Source organism: Lontra canadensis, unplaced genomic scaffold (assembly GCF_010015895.1).
Source record: "Lontra canadensis isolate GAN:19392208 unplaced genomic scaffold, GSC_riverotter_1.0 scaffold11, whole genome shotgun sequence".
NCBI classification, from domain to species: Eukaryota; Metazoa; Chordata; class Mammalia; order Carnivora; family Mustelidae; genus Lontra; species Lontra canadensis.
The window spans coordinates 22,617,494-22,632,851 of record NW_022631005.1 but is presented as its reverse complement, the minus strand read 5'-3'; the positions used below and the strand labels follow the sequence as shown (position 1 = coordinate 22,632,851).

The 15,358-nt window shown below is 40.0% G+C and overlaps 1 protein-coding gene across 1 annotated transcript in view; it reads left to right on the top strand.

Annotated features, from left to right (window-relative positions):
• Window positions 1–15,358, top strand: part of THSD7B (thrombospondin type 1 domain containing 7B) — an 856,222-nt gene that overhangs the window by 468,725 nt on the left and 372,139 nt on the right. Inside the window, exons 9-10 of the mRNA XM_032856149.1 lie at window positions 675–909; window positions 8,542–8,657. Of these exons, the coding sequence (XP_032712040.1) occupies window positions 675–909; window positions 8,542–8,657 (351 nt within the window). The remainder of the gene's footprint in view (window positions 1–674; window positions 910–8,541; window positions 8,658–15,358) is intronic.

The following is a 15,358-nucleotide window of genomic DNA, read 5'->3' as shown; positions in this document are numbered from 1 at the left end:
GTAAGGATGCACATCTGTCTGGTCTCCCTGCCAGTAGATATCACATTGTCAGGTATTATTTCAGAGTGTAAAGATGGACTCTCTTCTGCCAAACTTTAAGAGACACTTCTGGATTTCTCAAATTGCAGTAAAATGCATTGCTTGATGGAGAGTGGGTGTTTTGAAATGATTCTCTGAGAAAAAAAATGCTCTCTTAGGAAAAAGAGGCCAGGTACAGGTAATGTGTGTGTAAGTGTGTGTATTTGACCTGTTATCACTTCAAGGTCATGGCTACTGTATCTGACTAATTTATGTAGTCATCATGTTACTAAAATAAAAGCAGATTTCTTTGGAGTTTATCTCAGAGATACATAATGCAGAGGTGGGAAATGGAATCTGTCTTTTGTTGTTGTAGTTCCTGTTGTTGTTTTTGGTCTAATCTGTGTATACTGCTGCCTATTAGGAGGGAAAAGTGAAAGATACTGCCCTCTGATTGTACTCAGGACAAAAGGGCCATGGCCCTAGATTGGGCAGAAGGGTACAGACACCAAGCCTTTGGAATCCTGTGTCAAAAATACCATCTTTCTCGACCATTAAAACAGCAAAAACAACAAAAATAAGAACGACATAACAATAGTAACCTGGTAATAACAACAGCAACAACTATGTATTCTTTTGGATTTTGATTTTCACAGGTGGAAAACCATGTCCCCCTAATCAGGCCCTCCAAGAATATCGTTCATGCAATGACCATTCCTGTATGCAGCTCTACTGGGAGACACTACCTTGGGGCCCCTGTTCTGAAGACACACTGGTAACTGCTCTTAATGCAACCATTGGCTGGACTGGAGAAGCTACATGTGGTGTGGGCATTCAGACACGGAGGGTCTTTTGTGTCAAGAATCACGTGGGACAAGTGATGGCCAAAAGGTATCTCCAATAACTTATTGAAAGTGTGTTTGACTCTTAAAGACTAGAATAAATCTCTCAAAAACAAAGGTAGAATTATAATATGGATCATTAGTAAAGTTACAATACATGCATTAGCCAGTGGAAAGCAAGTGTGGCCCACAAATAATGAATCTGTTTGAGTAATCCAAAATTTTCTTGACCCCATCTCAGTACTTCTGGTGTTTTTTTCAATCATGTAAAGACTAGGTCAATGTGAGGCTAAGTTCTCCACTTTGAAAGGATAGGGTTGTGTTAACACTCTCTGATGGGTTCTGTTGATCTCTTGCACAGTGGGCAATAAATCCATATAGCCATTTGAATAGACTAATTCATGCCTGTAAGTAGGTTATGATCCCATACATGTTAGACTCTGCTCCTGAAGATAGACAGTTAAATAACAAAACAAAACAAAAGTAGTAGAATAATTTGGATGTGGGAACTAGGATATAGATATCAAAAAAGGTCAGGGACAATTGCAAGTGATAGAGGAAAAGAGTAATTAGGCAGAGAACTCAGCTGTGGGAGTTTTATCACTAGACCAAATGAGGAGGTGTGACTTTTCCTCAGTCCATGTGGGAAGCCTTGTGGAAAAGAAACTGTAAGGGACCTATGAAGTGTACAGTGACTGGGTAACCGTCCTGTCCATGGAGATTTCCTAATGGCTTGTTTCAACTAGGCTGTTCCTTGTGGTGGAAGACCCCACCGCCATCACAGAAGTGATAGATCCCCAGGATGGGCATGCTCAATCTTTTGTCTAGTGTCACAAACAAGGCCACTTAGAACTTTTCTCTGGGAATTTCTGAATTGGGAAAATGAAACCTTCTTTTCATTCTGGTCATGAGGCTCTAAGTATATGAATTGACAGTTGCCATAGGCATGGTCCTGGAAGAAAAAGCAGGCAAAGGGAGTGGAAATGATGCTCAGAAAGAAGCAGAAACTGAAGGAGAACATTTTCTGACAGCATCAAGCCCTGACCCATCCTTTTGAAGATAACCCTACCCTTCCTGGCAACGTGGGCAGACACATTTGCTCTTCCCTCTAATTCTATCCAGTTTGCATTGCTGTCCTAGGGAACTCAAAACACCTGATTAATTTCACCTTGGGGCACCTTGATACTAGGCTGTGGGGCTTATCCCAACTGGCATGGAAACCACAATAGTTGTGTGAGGAAAGTCGTAGGAGCTCAGTGGAGGGAAGTGAACCACTGATGGCAGAAGTAGTGCTGACTGGCCAGGTCCTGCTGGGGTTGGAGCAACCTGTGAGCTGATGGCTGTGCAGATGCAAGTGGAGAGGATATGACTTGCAGTGAAACATAGTCCAGAAGACCTCCCCTCTCTCTCTCTCTCCAAGGGTGGCTTCTAGAGGGCTGGAGTTGGATGTTCTTAATTGCTGCAACCCCACACGTTAACACAATGTCTGACATATAGTTAGTGTACCATAAATGGCTGGAATCCAGGACTGAACAAGATTGATATGTAGGAAAATTACAGGGTTTATCAAGGATTGAGTATGAATTGTAGAAGATTGAGAAAAGCTGAGGTCTATCCTTTGTTCAAGAAAAATTACGTTATCTATCATCCTACATTTTGGCAAAGGGGACTGCCGTAGAGAGTAATGACTAGATCAGATGTATGACCTTCTACTCTTATTAATTCATAAATATTATTTCTGCTTTAGACCTGACTCTACATTGCTTGTTCTGTTCTTTGGAATATCAAATTATGTCAATTGTGTTTTGCAACTTTTCTGGTATGCGTAACACTGCATGGACTGATCGAATCAGTGAGAGTTCTAGCCAAACGTGGACAAAAATATTTTACATATCATGTGGCTCAGGTGAAAATCTAAGTCATGGGGTTATGGTATCATCCTAAAAGGCTTATAAAGATATTATGCAGACATGAGAATTTCTTTTATCTTGGTCTGGGTTGCAGCCTTGATAATGTTCATTTTTATGATGTAAATTTTCAGCTGCTTAAAAAGGATGCATGAAATATCAGCTTGAATATACAAATAAAATTAAATATGGCTTAGGTATGGTAGTAAACTCTGCATATAAAATGCAGCAAACTATTATTCCTTACTGTGATGAGAAAATTTGGCGTGCCTGATGTTTGGTCTTCTCCCTGACACAAACTTTACAGCTCTAAACCAGAATAGGAAAAATCCACTTGATATGAATACGGTTTGTTTACTCCTTAGCAAAGGGATATTAGAATTAAGAGCAACACCAAATAAATTGTCACATTTAAAGGACTATTTGGACATGAGAATTTGGATTATATGATCTGGGAGCCCCTTTTCTATTTTTATAATTACTTCAAATGACAGTTGTTTTTGTTTTTTTGTAAAAGTCTGAGCACATACATGTCATTATTGTAAATAACCCCTAGTTCTGCTCGGCTTACCATCACAAAAAATGAACTGTACAGATATTTTCCCTAACATACACACACACACACACACACACACACGTACACACACACACAGAGGCATTGCTGATTACTTTTTACACAGCTAATGAAGCTGGAGACCTAACAACTTAGGTTGAATTCTTACTGTATGTCTCCAAAGAACCCTGCTAAATATGAGGAACCTGAATTGACTTGAGTAAAATTTATTAGAAATTTTTAGGTTAAGGACATTAATTGAGCTAAGAAATTAATAACTAGCGTCCAGTGAAGCACATAGTGAGATAGTGAAACTATCATCAGTAGAAAATATATTTTACTCTGCCCTTTGGAAAAATATCTATTTTTGTTCTTTTTTATGTGAAAGCTGTTGCAGTGGAAAGAGATTCCCTGCCATTTGTGAAATCCTTGGGGTGGGGGTATGGGAATAGGAGTAGCAAAGGAGAAGAAAACATCCTAAAGAAGGAGGGGCCTTCAGGGGAGAAGGAAGCAACTCTCCATGGAACGGATGGGCTCATATAATGTGTTTTATCTCCAAGCCCACTGCACTGGGAGGCCGAGTTCCTTGCAAGTTCTCGCTTCCCTGGGTTGGCGTTTGGTTTCTATTCAGTTGTATAGGTGAGACTGTTACCATTGTATGAGTAATAGAACTGATCGTATCAGAAAATGAAAACTAGCCAGGGCAGAAGTGGAACAGAAGTGAGAGCTCATTGGGATAGTTCTGGGGTTTTGTTTGGTTTTGTTTCACTATTCATTGTTTTTTTTTTTTTTCAGTTGCAGTGTACAAAAAATAATATTAAAAAAGATTAAAAGCACACAATTTGGAGCCTTCTGAAAGTCCTGATAAGGCACTTTCTGCCTTTAATGTGAAAACACCTGGCATTGTGTAAGATAGAATAATACAGAGTTCCATTTAAACATTTAATGTTGACAGAGTTGGCAGGTTTGCCCCAATAGCTGACTGAGACGTGCACTGGTTCCTGGGTAGCAGGACTGATCAAAGAAATGGAGCATTGTCTCTGCATCTTGATTATGAAGGCGTAACTAAAAAATGGCAGGTCTTTGTACCTCAGTTTGATGCATTTTAGCACCGTGCTTATAAGGAGCCGAAGGCTACGGGGCGACAACGAGGTAAGAGTTATAGAGCATTCCAGGGCTGGTCCAAGGAAATATATGTGCTGAAATGAAATACACTCATCCTTTTATTGAGAGCGCTGCCAGTCTAGAGTCTGAGCATTACGTGAAATTAGGAAGTATAAATTAGGACAAAAGCTAAGGTGCCATGCTTTGTTTACTAACTAAAAAGTGAATCCATATGTTTCCCTAGGTTTTAAGGCTTTAATTTTGTTTTGGAAATGGCCGGATGAATTAGCCTAATATCTCCAGAGATTTATTTATCTTCAGGCTCCAATAACATTGAATGCTATTCAATCATTCACTTGCTGTTATTAAATATTTACACTGAGCTAAAATATGGCACTTTGAAGATATGATATAAGATGGAGTTCCACCATCAAATTAAAATTTAGTTTATGACAAACCATAAGTGACTCTTAATCTCACAAAACAAACTGAGGGTTGCTGGGCAGAGGGGGGTTGGGGGGGGGTTATGGACATTGGGTAGGGTATGTGCTATGGTGAGTGCTGTGAAGTTTGTAAACGTGGAGATTCACAGACCTGTACCCCTGGGGGAAAAAAAAATATATATATATATATATGTTTATAAAAAATAAAGTTATTAAAAAAAAAATTTAGTTTATGTATCGTGCATGCATACACAGGCACACAGACACACATAGACAGACACACACACACATATATACACACACACGCAAACAGCATGAAAGTGGTCAAAAGCCTTTTTTTTGGTCAATGTCCGTATAACAACACAGAAAATAAACCTTACAGTTTTTCTTGTATGGAAGTGGGGGGGGGCACACATGTTGCTAATGGTCAAAGAGAGTATTTTTGAAGACTATGAAGAAATTTATGAATATGAGAAATATGATGATTCTTGAAGGGGTAGACATCATGTGAATGGAAAGCAAGAGGAAGTTGAACCCCTGCAGAAAAGGTCAACCTTACTGGCAAAAGAAGTGAACTAAAAAACCGTTTTCACTGACAAGAGAATATTTGGCTCCTGTCTGACCAGAAATCACGTTCCAGCTCATGGCCTCTATAAAAGCAAAATAACCTCAGCTTGATCTTTGCCACTAAGGAGATGATACTGTTTTTCTCTTATGGACTGAAGGGAAGAACATGCAGAGAGAAAGGGGCTGTATTAGGAAGAGTGGGTACTATGCACAGCGAGTGTTTATTGTGAGTGTTGCTAATCAGGGGTAAATCACGTAGGCAGTGTCAGTTCCCTAAAAGAAATGAACACCTACTCCTAACTGATGTGAGCAAAATCCCTACAGGATCAGCCTCCCTCTCCAGAAAGCCCAAAGCCAGTGCCACAGATATTTCCGGGCTATGTTGCCCATGGATGAGTGAGTTTGAGGTGGTTGGTTGAGCATGGGGCCCCTGCTGCCCCACTGAGCATGAGGAAAGCTGGTGTTGCTCAAGTCACACTTTCATTTCCAGCCATACACCAGGCACTGTTGGAGAGGAGTTAGAATAAACAACAGCTCAGTTTAATTTTACTAGATCTCAGAGCGTGAATAAAGGACTTGGGAATGGTTTTAGTGGCTTTTGCTATCTTTTGTAAAGTATGACATAAATTTTCCTTACCTGAGTAGCTTGTTTAAGTAACACTATATTCTCACAAACACACTCTTCTTCCTCTTGTTTTGTTTATTGAGTTGATCTCTTTGATAGACGGCATTTCTGCATATGCTAAGGATTAATAATAATGCCAGTAATAATAATTTATTGAGCAATTCTGTTTCTGTGTCTCCATTTTCCATTTTTATCCAAGTGTTATATAGTCCATAGAAGAAGTAAAATCAGAGAGACTAATGACGACCAGCAACAGGTCCCACCCATCTCCTGCTCCGTTTAGTATCCCACATCTCAAACACAATCACAACTACATTTTAACAGTTGTTCTGTTTTCTCTCTGTCTCTGTCTCTCTCTCTCTGTTTTGACTTGGTAAGCCTTCACATGGTTCACAAGTCATAATGACATGCAAGGAGAAATACATAACAAAGAGAAGCCTGATCGGATGCTTCCAGCCCTGCTCCCACCCCTCTCTCCCTGCCCCCTGTCCTGCCACTGGCAGCCACTTATAGTGTCTTATCTCCATCCATTGTATCTTTATGTCAGTACAAGCAAACACAAGTGTATATTTTTCGTTCTCTTCCCTTTCTCATGTTTACCTCTTAACTCTAGATGATACATTTCCCACATGTCATTCATACATCTCCTCACTTATCGATTTAAATTGCCCGTTCCTGATTCCCTCTCATGAAAACAATGAACCTTAGCCCATTTACACCAAGTCCTGTCTCAAATCCCAGATTGTTGGTGTTCTGTGAGTAGGTTGCAATAGTACTTTTGATTGATCTTTTTAGAACTTTATTTCTGTTTTCATTTATATTTAGATCGTCACTCGGCCTGCCGGCTTTGTCAGATAAGCACATCCAAGCCTCCGCTCCTTGTCTCCCTCCCCTTCCATCCCCCCTGCTTTGTCCATGGTGTCTTTACCTGATGGTGGCCCGAATGATAGCATGTACGTTCTGTTCCAGGGTCAAGTTCAGTCTTCCACGTTTGGCTTATATATTGTTTTTCAAGTTTTAAAACCAAGAAAATGTTTTCATTTTGATCATTCTCTAAATTGATGAAGTCTGATGTCAGCCAGATTCTTGGATGACAGATCTTTCTTCCTCTTCTCCCACAACCATTATTGACTATTCTCTTACTTTTTCTTGATGTTTAAAAACTGGATAGCCTTTGCGTTGTCATGTTCGTCATTTTGTATTCAGTTGGTGGACTTTTCACCTGAACTGTCATTCTTTCATCAGCTCTCTGCGTTTTTTTTTTTTTTTTTAATTCATTATTGCCTCATTAACTTTATCTCCTCTATTTTCTCTTCTGTCCTTCAAGAAGGTCTGTTGATTGTCTGAACTTGCTACACTGGTGTTTTGTTTTTGTTTTCCCTTTCATAAGTTTTCTCAAATGGTCTCTCCCCATGTGGCTTTGGGTCCATTGTTGATTATTCCAGTGCCTCAGTTTATCATGTAAAAATGAAGGTTATACTACCTCTCACTGTTGTCATTAGGAATAAATGAAAGAAGCTAGCCAAAGCCCTTAACTCAGCACTGCCTACTTAATACCAGAGCTCATGCTGTTAAGTTTTACCCACACGGCATTTATGTGCTTTATGAGGAACTTCTGGGGACAGAATTTAAAATGCAAATATACATTGCTGAGTGCTTTCCTATTTTACTTTTTGGCATATCACAGTCTTAGAAGATAATGTAGTTTTTAGCCCTCTGTGTTCATAAAACAAGTAAGCAGGCAAGAAAACAAAGTCTTGATTGCCATTTTCTGAGACGTTAGTTCTTCCAAGTGATTATGAATCAATTGACTGTAGATTTTCCTCCCAAGTGAGAGCATTTATTATTAGCAAAATAACGGAACTGCAGTGTTTCTCTAGTTGATGCTAGTTAGTATATTTGACATTTGTCATCTGTCATATTTTGGTCATCACTCTACATGTTCTGAAGAGATACCTGCCAATCGCTTAAATATTTTAAAATTCTGTTCCATTATCAAAGAGGTAGAGTACATTTACATGGTTTTCAATAATTTTTGTTTCCCAGTATGGTCATATATTCATATATTGGCTTGTATTTTCCTATTCCTTTTGTAGAATATCACTGATTTGATATATTACCCTGAATAAAATGCTTTTCAAAAAATATATCAGATATATTCGTTCTGAAAAAAAAAAAGTCATTTTGAATTGATGCTGATGATGACACTTTCTGGTGAAGGCATTTACTTTCATTAGTTTCAGGGATTGCTTTTTTCCTGGATGAGTGGAAAGTATTTTGGTCTTTAGGTCAAGAGAGCTGACATTGCCTTCGACTCGCTTCTGGCTGGGAGCTCTTGGGCAAGCAGCCTCCTGGCTCTCTCTTCCTTGTCTATAGAAGGAATATCAGGGCCTCCATGTTTTCTGTTCTGAAATCCTATAGTTCTCCGCTAAACCACTTACTTCTTCCAAGAGGCATTGATATTGTGTCTTCACATTGACAGATGTCCAGATTCAACTCGGCCTGAAACAGTGCGTCCTTGCCTTCTCCCGTGCAAAAAAGACTGTATTGTGACAGCTTTCAGTGAGTGGACGCCCTGCCCGAGGTCCTGCCAACCAGGTCGGTGCATTCTGGTTTTAGTGCTTTTCTTCCTACCACCTGAATTGTATTCCCCTACTGCTAAATAAATGAGAGACTGTAGAATGTGAGCATCCTTCTTTTCCATTTGCATGTCCCCCTGGCACACACGGCAAACACGGTTGGTAAAACTTGTAAATGAAGTCTTGGATTTCCAGATCCATCAGGACTTGGCAGGGAAAACATATTCAGTTAGTAGATGCCATAACATCCCCGGAGGGCCTTGCAGCAGTGCTCATCCTCTGGGAACCCTGTTGCAGTGTTTTGTACAGCCATACACATGTGGTTCCTTATAAAGCCTTATCACCGACACCGTTTCTTTGTGGCTCCTGTGTGCTGGGAGTCTGACTAGAGGCATCTTTATTAGCCTGTAGGGCCTTTAAGCATTGTGCTTACATCACTGATAAATATAAGCCTATGAAAGAACAAGGGCAGATATGTAAAAAGCATTGAATATGTGTAGGAATTGACAATATAAGATTTGTGTTTCTTTATTATAAATGGTGATACTTTATACACCTGGGTGTGTGTGGAAGGCAATGATCTGGGATACTTAATAACTACGTCCTAAAAACACACAGGAGCACTTTGGTAAAATGACCCTCTTTCTTAGAAATGTTTATTGAACCCCCACACATCCTAGCCTCCTCTGGGTAGTCATGTCCTCTCAGGCAGGACAAGGCTGTACTAGCCTCCTGGAGGAAGGGGCAAGAAGCACTGCATGCAGTTCTGGGGGGAGAGAACCTTACCCAGAGATTGAGAGCATTCACACCTTTCCTTGGGAAATTCATCCCTGAGCATCCAGGATGCCCCACATTTTTTGTGTCACATGCTGTCATGGGTGTGATGTGAAAAGATAACCAACATTGACATAGTTCTGCCCCTGACACATCAAATGCCCTCTCAGTGATCGGTAAAGGGATAGTGGCAGCTACAGAACATTGTCCCCATCAGTGTCTTATATTGTGATATTGGGGAACCTGTTTAAGGTTTTCATAACCTGTGCCATTTCATCTTCGTACTGTTCTTTTGTCACAGAATTGATATGGTTGTATCCAGTGAGCTTCCTTATGGATAGCATTAAAATGAATATTTGGGATATGAAATAGCCTTGAAAAATACAGTAGAATATTTTTTCTGATTTTTTGAGGAATAAAAATAACAGTCTCCTCCAGACACTTTTCCAAACTTACTTTCTTGAATGGGATATAAAGTAAGTGAGCTGAATGGGCAAGGTCATGCCGCTTCTAGAAGGACAGAAAAGCTATGATCTGTCTGAACCATTTGAAAGGCAGCATCTAGGAGGCTGACTTTTGGAATTTTAATGGGAATACTTTTAAAAGACATTCAAAGAAAAGTAAAGATAAATATTGGGAAAATGCAGGAAAATACAATAAGCTATGATGAAGGAGTTTTATTGAGATTCGGCTATTTCTTTTAGTTTCTTCCCCATGAGAGATTAGCATAATTCTTCTGTTAAGTGATTACGAGAAAGACTGAATTAACAAAACATCCCCTTGGCAGCCAGATATTGGTGTTGGAGCTGTCAGGGTCCCCTGACGCTGGGGGAGGCACATTAGTTTTGTTGAGCCAGTGCGCCCTAGTGGCCAGTGATTACTTCGGCTGCAGCTCTTGCATGTACTCTACATTCAAGAAAATTCTCTGTTGCCTGAGAGCCTTCCTGCACTGGCTAAGGATGGAGGAATCAGAGAGCATGGGAAATAATTGCTCTTCCGGCAATTTTAAATTTTACTTCAATTTCCAGAGATTCAATTAGTTATTTAAATAGTTGGCATTGTAATGAAAATAGTTCTAAGCCTCTGTGGTCTTTTTTTTTTTTTTTTTTTTTTTTTTTTTTGCCTCCAATTTTTCAAGCCTAGGTAATTCTTTTCACAGCCCGGCAGCCAGGGGACCTGGAGGAGCAAAGATTCAATTTTCAAATTTATTCCAACTTTCCACTTCAATCCTATTTACCCTCATGTTTAGTTTATACCTTGGGGCCAGTATATTATTAAATAACTGTGGGTTAATTAGGGGGGGCTATGAGGAGGAGGAGAATACTGAAGGAAATGGTACCTCTAAACCTGTGGTCCTCAGACTTTATTGTTTCCGAATCATCTAGAAGCATTACTAAAATGCAGATTTTCAGCTCCATGGCTAGAAATTCTGATTCGGTCACTTTGGGATGGCCCCCCAAATGTGAGTTGTAAGTAGCTGCTCCTGAATGGTAATGCGCTCTCCTTCTGATGATTTAAAAACAAAACAACAAACAAACAAGAATCTGTGAACAAACACTGCTTGAACTCCGGGCATACGGTCTGTTTTGCAGCTTCTTGAATGTATTATGTTCTTCCCAGCTCAGCCGTCGTAGAGTGTGACAGCTAAGAACACGACGCTGGAGCCCCATGGGCAGGGATGAGTTTCAAAGTTTGTTCTGTGATGGGGACACATTACTTCATCTTTCTGTGCCTCAGTTTTCCTTGTTTATCAACAGGGTTAATAGTCACAGCTACATAAATGACAATTGCTTAGAGCCCTGCCTTGCATGGAGTAAGCACTGGGCAAGCGTTTCTGTAGTTGCTCTGGGCCTTTGCACCTGTTGTGTTTGAAGTTGACACTGTATTCAGATGCCCCTCCTCTTTTGACCCTGTGCATTCACAGGGACCTGCATTAGCAGACTTTCCCCAGGAATGCTTTTCTCATGTTCCAGATCTCCCAGATGTGTTAGGCTGTCCCCAATATACCTCATTAACTAGATCATCCCAGGGCATCCTGCACATCCCCTTTTATGCTATCCCCATAGTTATCTTTCCATGTCAATATTGCCCTTGCTCTAAGTCCATGAATACAGAGACTACTTCTGTCATCTTCACTGCTGGATCCTCTAAACCCAACACAGTATGGGACATAGTTGTCACTTAATAACTACTTTTTGAATGGACTGATGTCCTGTAAAGAGAGAGAATGGTGTGACCTTGAATCTAAGCAGGATACTCTCTGTCCTTGAGAGTGTCCTTCAAAATATACTTTGGAGAATGGTGTTTTTGAATAATACCTTTCAAACTTAAATGCTCATATAAATCCCCTGGGGATCTTAGTAAATACAGATTCTAATTTAATAGACCCAGATGTGGCCTGGAATTGTACCTTTCTGTAAGTTCCGAGACAATAACTATGTTTTGGTTATGAGGCTCCAGGACAGAGTGGGGTTCATTTGAAATTTTTGAGCAAGGCAAAGACACGGTCGAAGTTGTAAAGTGAGAAGCATAGCCTAGGAACAAATCAGCAGGTGAAGACACAGGTAAAGTACGGTGTGGGGTGAAGAAAAGTGGTTTAACCTACACTGAGAAATCAGGAGAAACATGGGCCAGAGCAGGTGACAGCCTCGGCTCATGAGGAAGGAGGAACTCTTTTTTTGCAGCTGTGGTTTCAGATTGGTTCACCAAGTTTATGTTCACAGTCCCCAAATTTGGCTGCATAATGGAATCACCTTTAGATCTCTAGAATACACTTTTAATTTATGTTTGGGTTCTACTCCAAGACACTATGATTTAATAGGCTTTTCATACAATCACGGAAACACTGGGTTAATATGAACCTCCAGCCAAATCCATTTGAAACCTCTCAGAGAGCCAAGGTGGCTTCGGGGACCTGAGCGTAGGAGCGATTTGTGCCTTAGCAATGGATGAGTTGTGTCAGCTTTTATTTGGCCCTGGCTGGCTTCCTGAACTAAATCCTATGACTTTAAAGTATTCTCAAGCTATGAACATCTCTAGCTAGTAGCCAGCCACTGCTCCTGCCATCATTCTCCTCCTCAAATGTGTCTCTCTTTAAATGCTTAATGATAGTCCCACACTTTTCTACACAAATCAGGTATTTGTCAAGCTGTGGACCAGTTGTGGCCTCTCTGATTTTTAAGTGTCAGGAATAAATACATGGAAGGATCAAGAACCAGTCTTTGGTACTTTTCTTGCTGTTTTCTTCTATTCTTCCTTCAGCCTGTGGAGCAAATGCCTGCCTAAAGTAGCCAATGGTATTTGCTTAATAATGCACCTGTTTTCTTATTGTAGAGGTTCTCAGCCCTGTGCAGTTTTTTGTTTGTTTGTTTTTCAATGCACGGATGTCCAAGACTCTCCCTAGCCCCTGTTAGTCAGAATCTCTCCATGCTGAAGGGACATTTGCAAATTACAAGTTTCCTCAAGTGACTCCGTAAGTGGTAAGGATGAGAAATACTCATTAAATGCTTTATATGGTGCAACATGCCATTACATACATTTTAACCAAATGTAGGAGATCACCGATAATTGTTCGTTTGGGTTTGGTTGGGAATTATCTTGGCCACTGCTCTTGTAATCATCACGCTTCATGTTTTTACTTTAAAGTCACAGATCAGTACTGATTTTCCAGGAGTTCTCTCAGGTTATCTTTAAAGGGGCTTACTTTATATTTCTAGTGCTGAATTTTATGAAGTTTCAGACATACATAAATTAGTACAATGTTAATGCAGAATATTAATGATTACTAAAACATTCTCTTGTGTAACCATCGCCAAGTGAAAACAATCATCAATTTATTTGTTTTCCCGTGCTCTTGTTTTCCCTGTGCTACCAGCATCCCCCTTTCTATCACCCAATCCATGGATTATTTTGAAATAATTCCCAGATGTGTCTACCACTTCTATTGAAGGGTAAATATGTAGTTATTGGGCTGGAAGATAAAATGTACCATATTCAAAATAGCTCCTTTTATGAATTCCTAGAAACCACAGAGCTAATGATTAATTATTTGTCAGTATCAATAATTAAAGGCTGAGGGAGCTCCTTGAACTTTCATCTCTAAGGGACAAGCTGGAGAGCAGTGTCATGGAAACAGGACAGGCAAAGGCAAATTGCTGCTGGGAATTGGTAGGAAACTTCATTTGGTGGTAACCTTTGTTCCTGTGTCAAGCCTCCTAAAGATAGGTCTTGAGGTTTTCACTATCAAACAGAGTACTTTTTTTTTTTTTTTTAACTGCCTAGATGTTATGGTCCAGCAGATAAGAACATGGACTCTCAAGTCCCATCTTTGACACATAAGTCATTTCAGACTCCCTTTCAACTTGGCTGTGTTTCAGTTTCATCCTGTCTTAAATGAGATAATATTGGCATCTCTTTCCTACAGTGGTTATAAGGATTAACTGAAACTAGGGCGCATAAAAGAATGTCATGTACATGGAGATTTATTAGGAGTAGCGGAATGTAAGTTCCTTAGGAACAGGGAAATTGTCTTTATTATGTTGGTGTCCTGCAACATCTAGACCTCCTGTGCCAGTATGATGGCACTTGTTTCCGTGTCTGTGTTTTTCTTGGACAAGATGATAATATCTAGAGGGCTATTGTCTTCTGATTTCATTTATGAACTTGCAGTGCTTAGCACGATGTCTGGGACATGAAGGGCATTCAGCAGTTGTTGTTGAATGAATGAATACATGAACTCCGTATCTTTCCCACAACCAGTTCTAATTCCTAAAGATTTTGCTTCCATAAAGATGAAGTCATAGCATTAACATATTGTTTAGTGGATCTAGTCCAGTTAGGAGGAAAGATATTGGTCTTTTAGAATGTTGGATTAATCAAAAGTCACCTATCCTAGAATCCAGAGTTTCTTCCATTCTAATGGGAACTAGCACCACCCTGTCTCTTCACTATCCTCTTTCCAACACACAGGATTCCCTCTTTCTTTCTTCCCACAGGCCCATCTGTGCTTTTGTCTACCTGGGAAGTGGTGGATGGAGTACTAATTTGCATCAAATAATGAGGAATCTGGTGTGTTTGAGTAATCAAGATTTGGGCCTGGGACACTGGCCCCCAAAATAGTGTCAAAGGAATTATGATGGTCTAATGACTTTCTTTGAGGAAGTAACCTAAATTTCAGTCACCACCTCTGTAAATATTAGATGTTATCTATTCCCAAGTGTTTCTGAATACATAAAATAAGGTGCGTATCCCATATACATGTCCCAAGCTCCAGCCTCCCAATGCAGAGCATGACTTTGTTTTATACAGGCTCCACCAGGGGTGACTTGCCCTCTTTAGTCTATAATATTTTTTAAAGATTTTATTTATTTATTTGACTGAGAGAGAGGAGAGAGAGCGAGAGCGAGCACAAGCAGGGGGAGCAGCAGAGGGAGAGGGAGAAGCAGGCTCCCTGTCGAGCAGGGAGCCTGATGCAGGACTCGATCCCAGGACCCTGGGATCACCACCCAAGCGAAGGCAGAGGCTTAACCATCTGAGCCACCCAGACACCCCTAGTCTATAATTTAAAGCCCACATATCACTACATTGTCCTTGTACTCAATAAATGTTCCTGAAAATTTAGTAGGAGGAGTGACAAACACTTGGGCTTGTGGAGATTACAGTTCTCAATCATATTCCTGCCAAACTGAGGAGTTGTGCTGATAAAAGCTATAAAAGACACTTTCCCTTAATTCAGGGGGGAAGTAAAATAATGGATAAAATTTTCTTAATTTCATGTAATTTTTGCTCTTGTGTGTTTGTTTTTGTTTGGTTTGGTTTTGCTTTTAGTTAAAATTTGGGACCTTCTGTCAGCCTCTATTAAAACCCAGTATGAGGAGGATTTGATTTGGGAAAAATAAAATGAAATTGGTTTGGCAACAACAACAACAATTAAGAATATTTCATCAG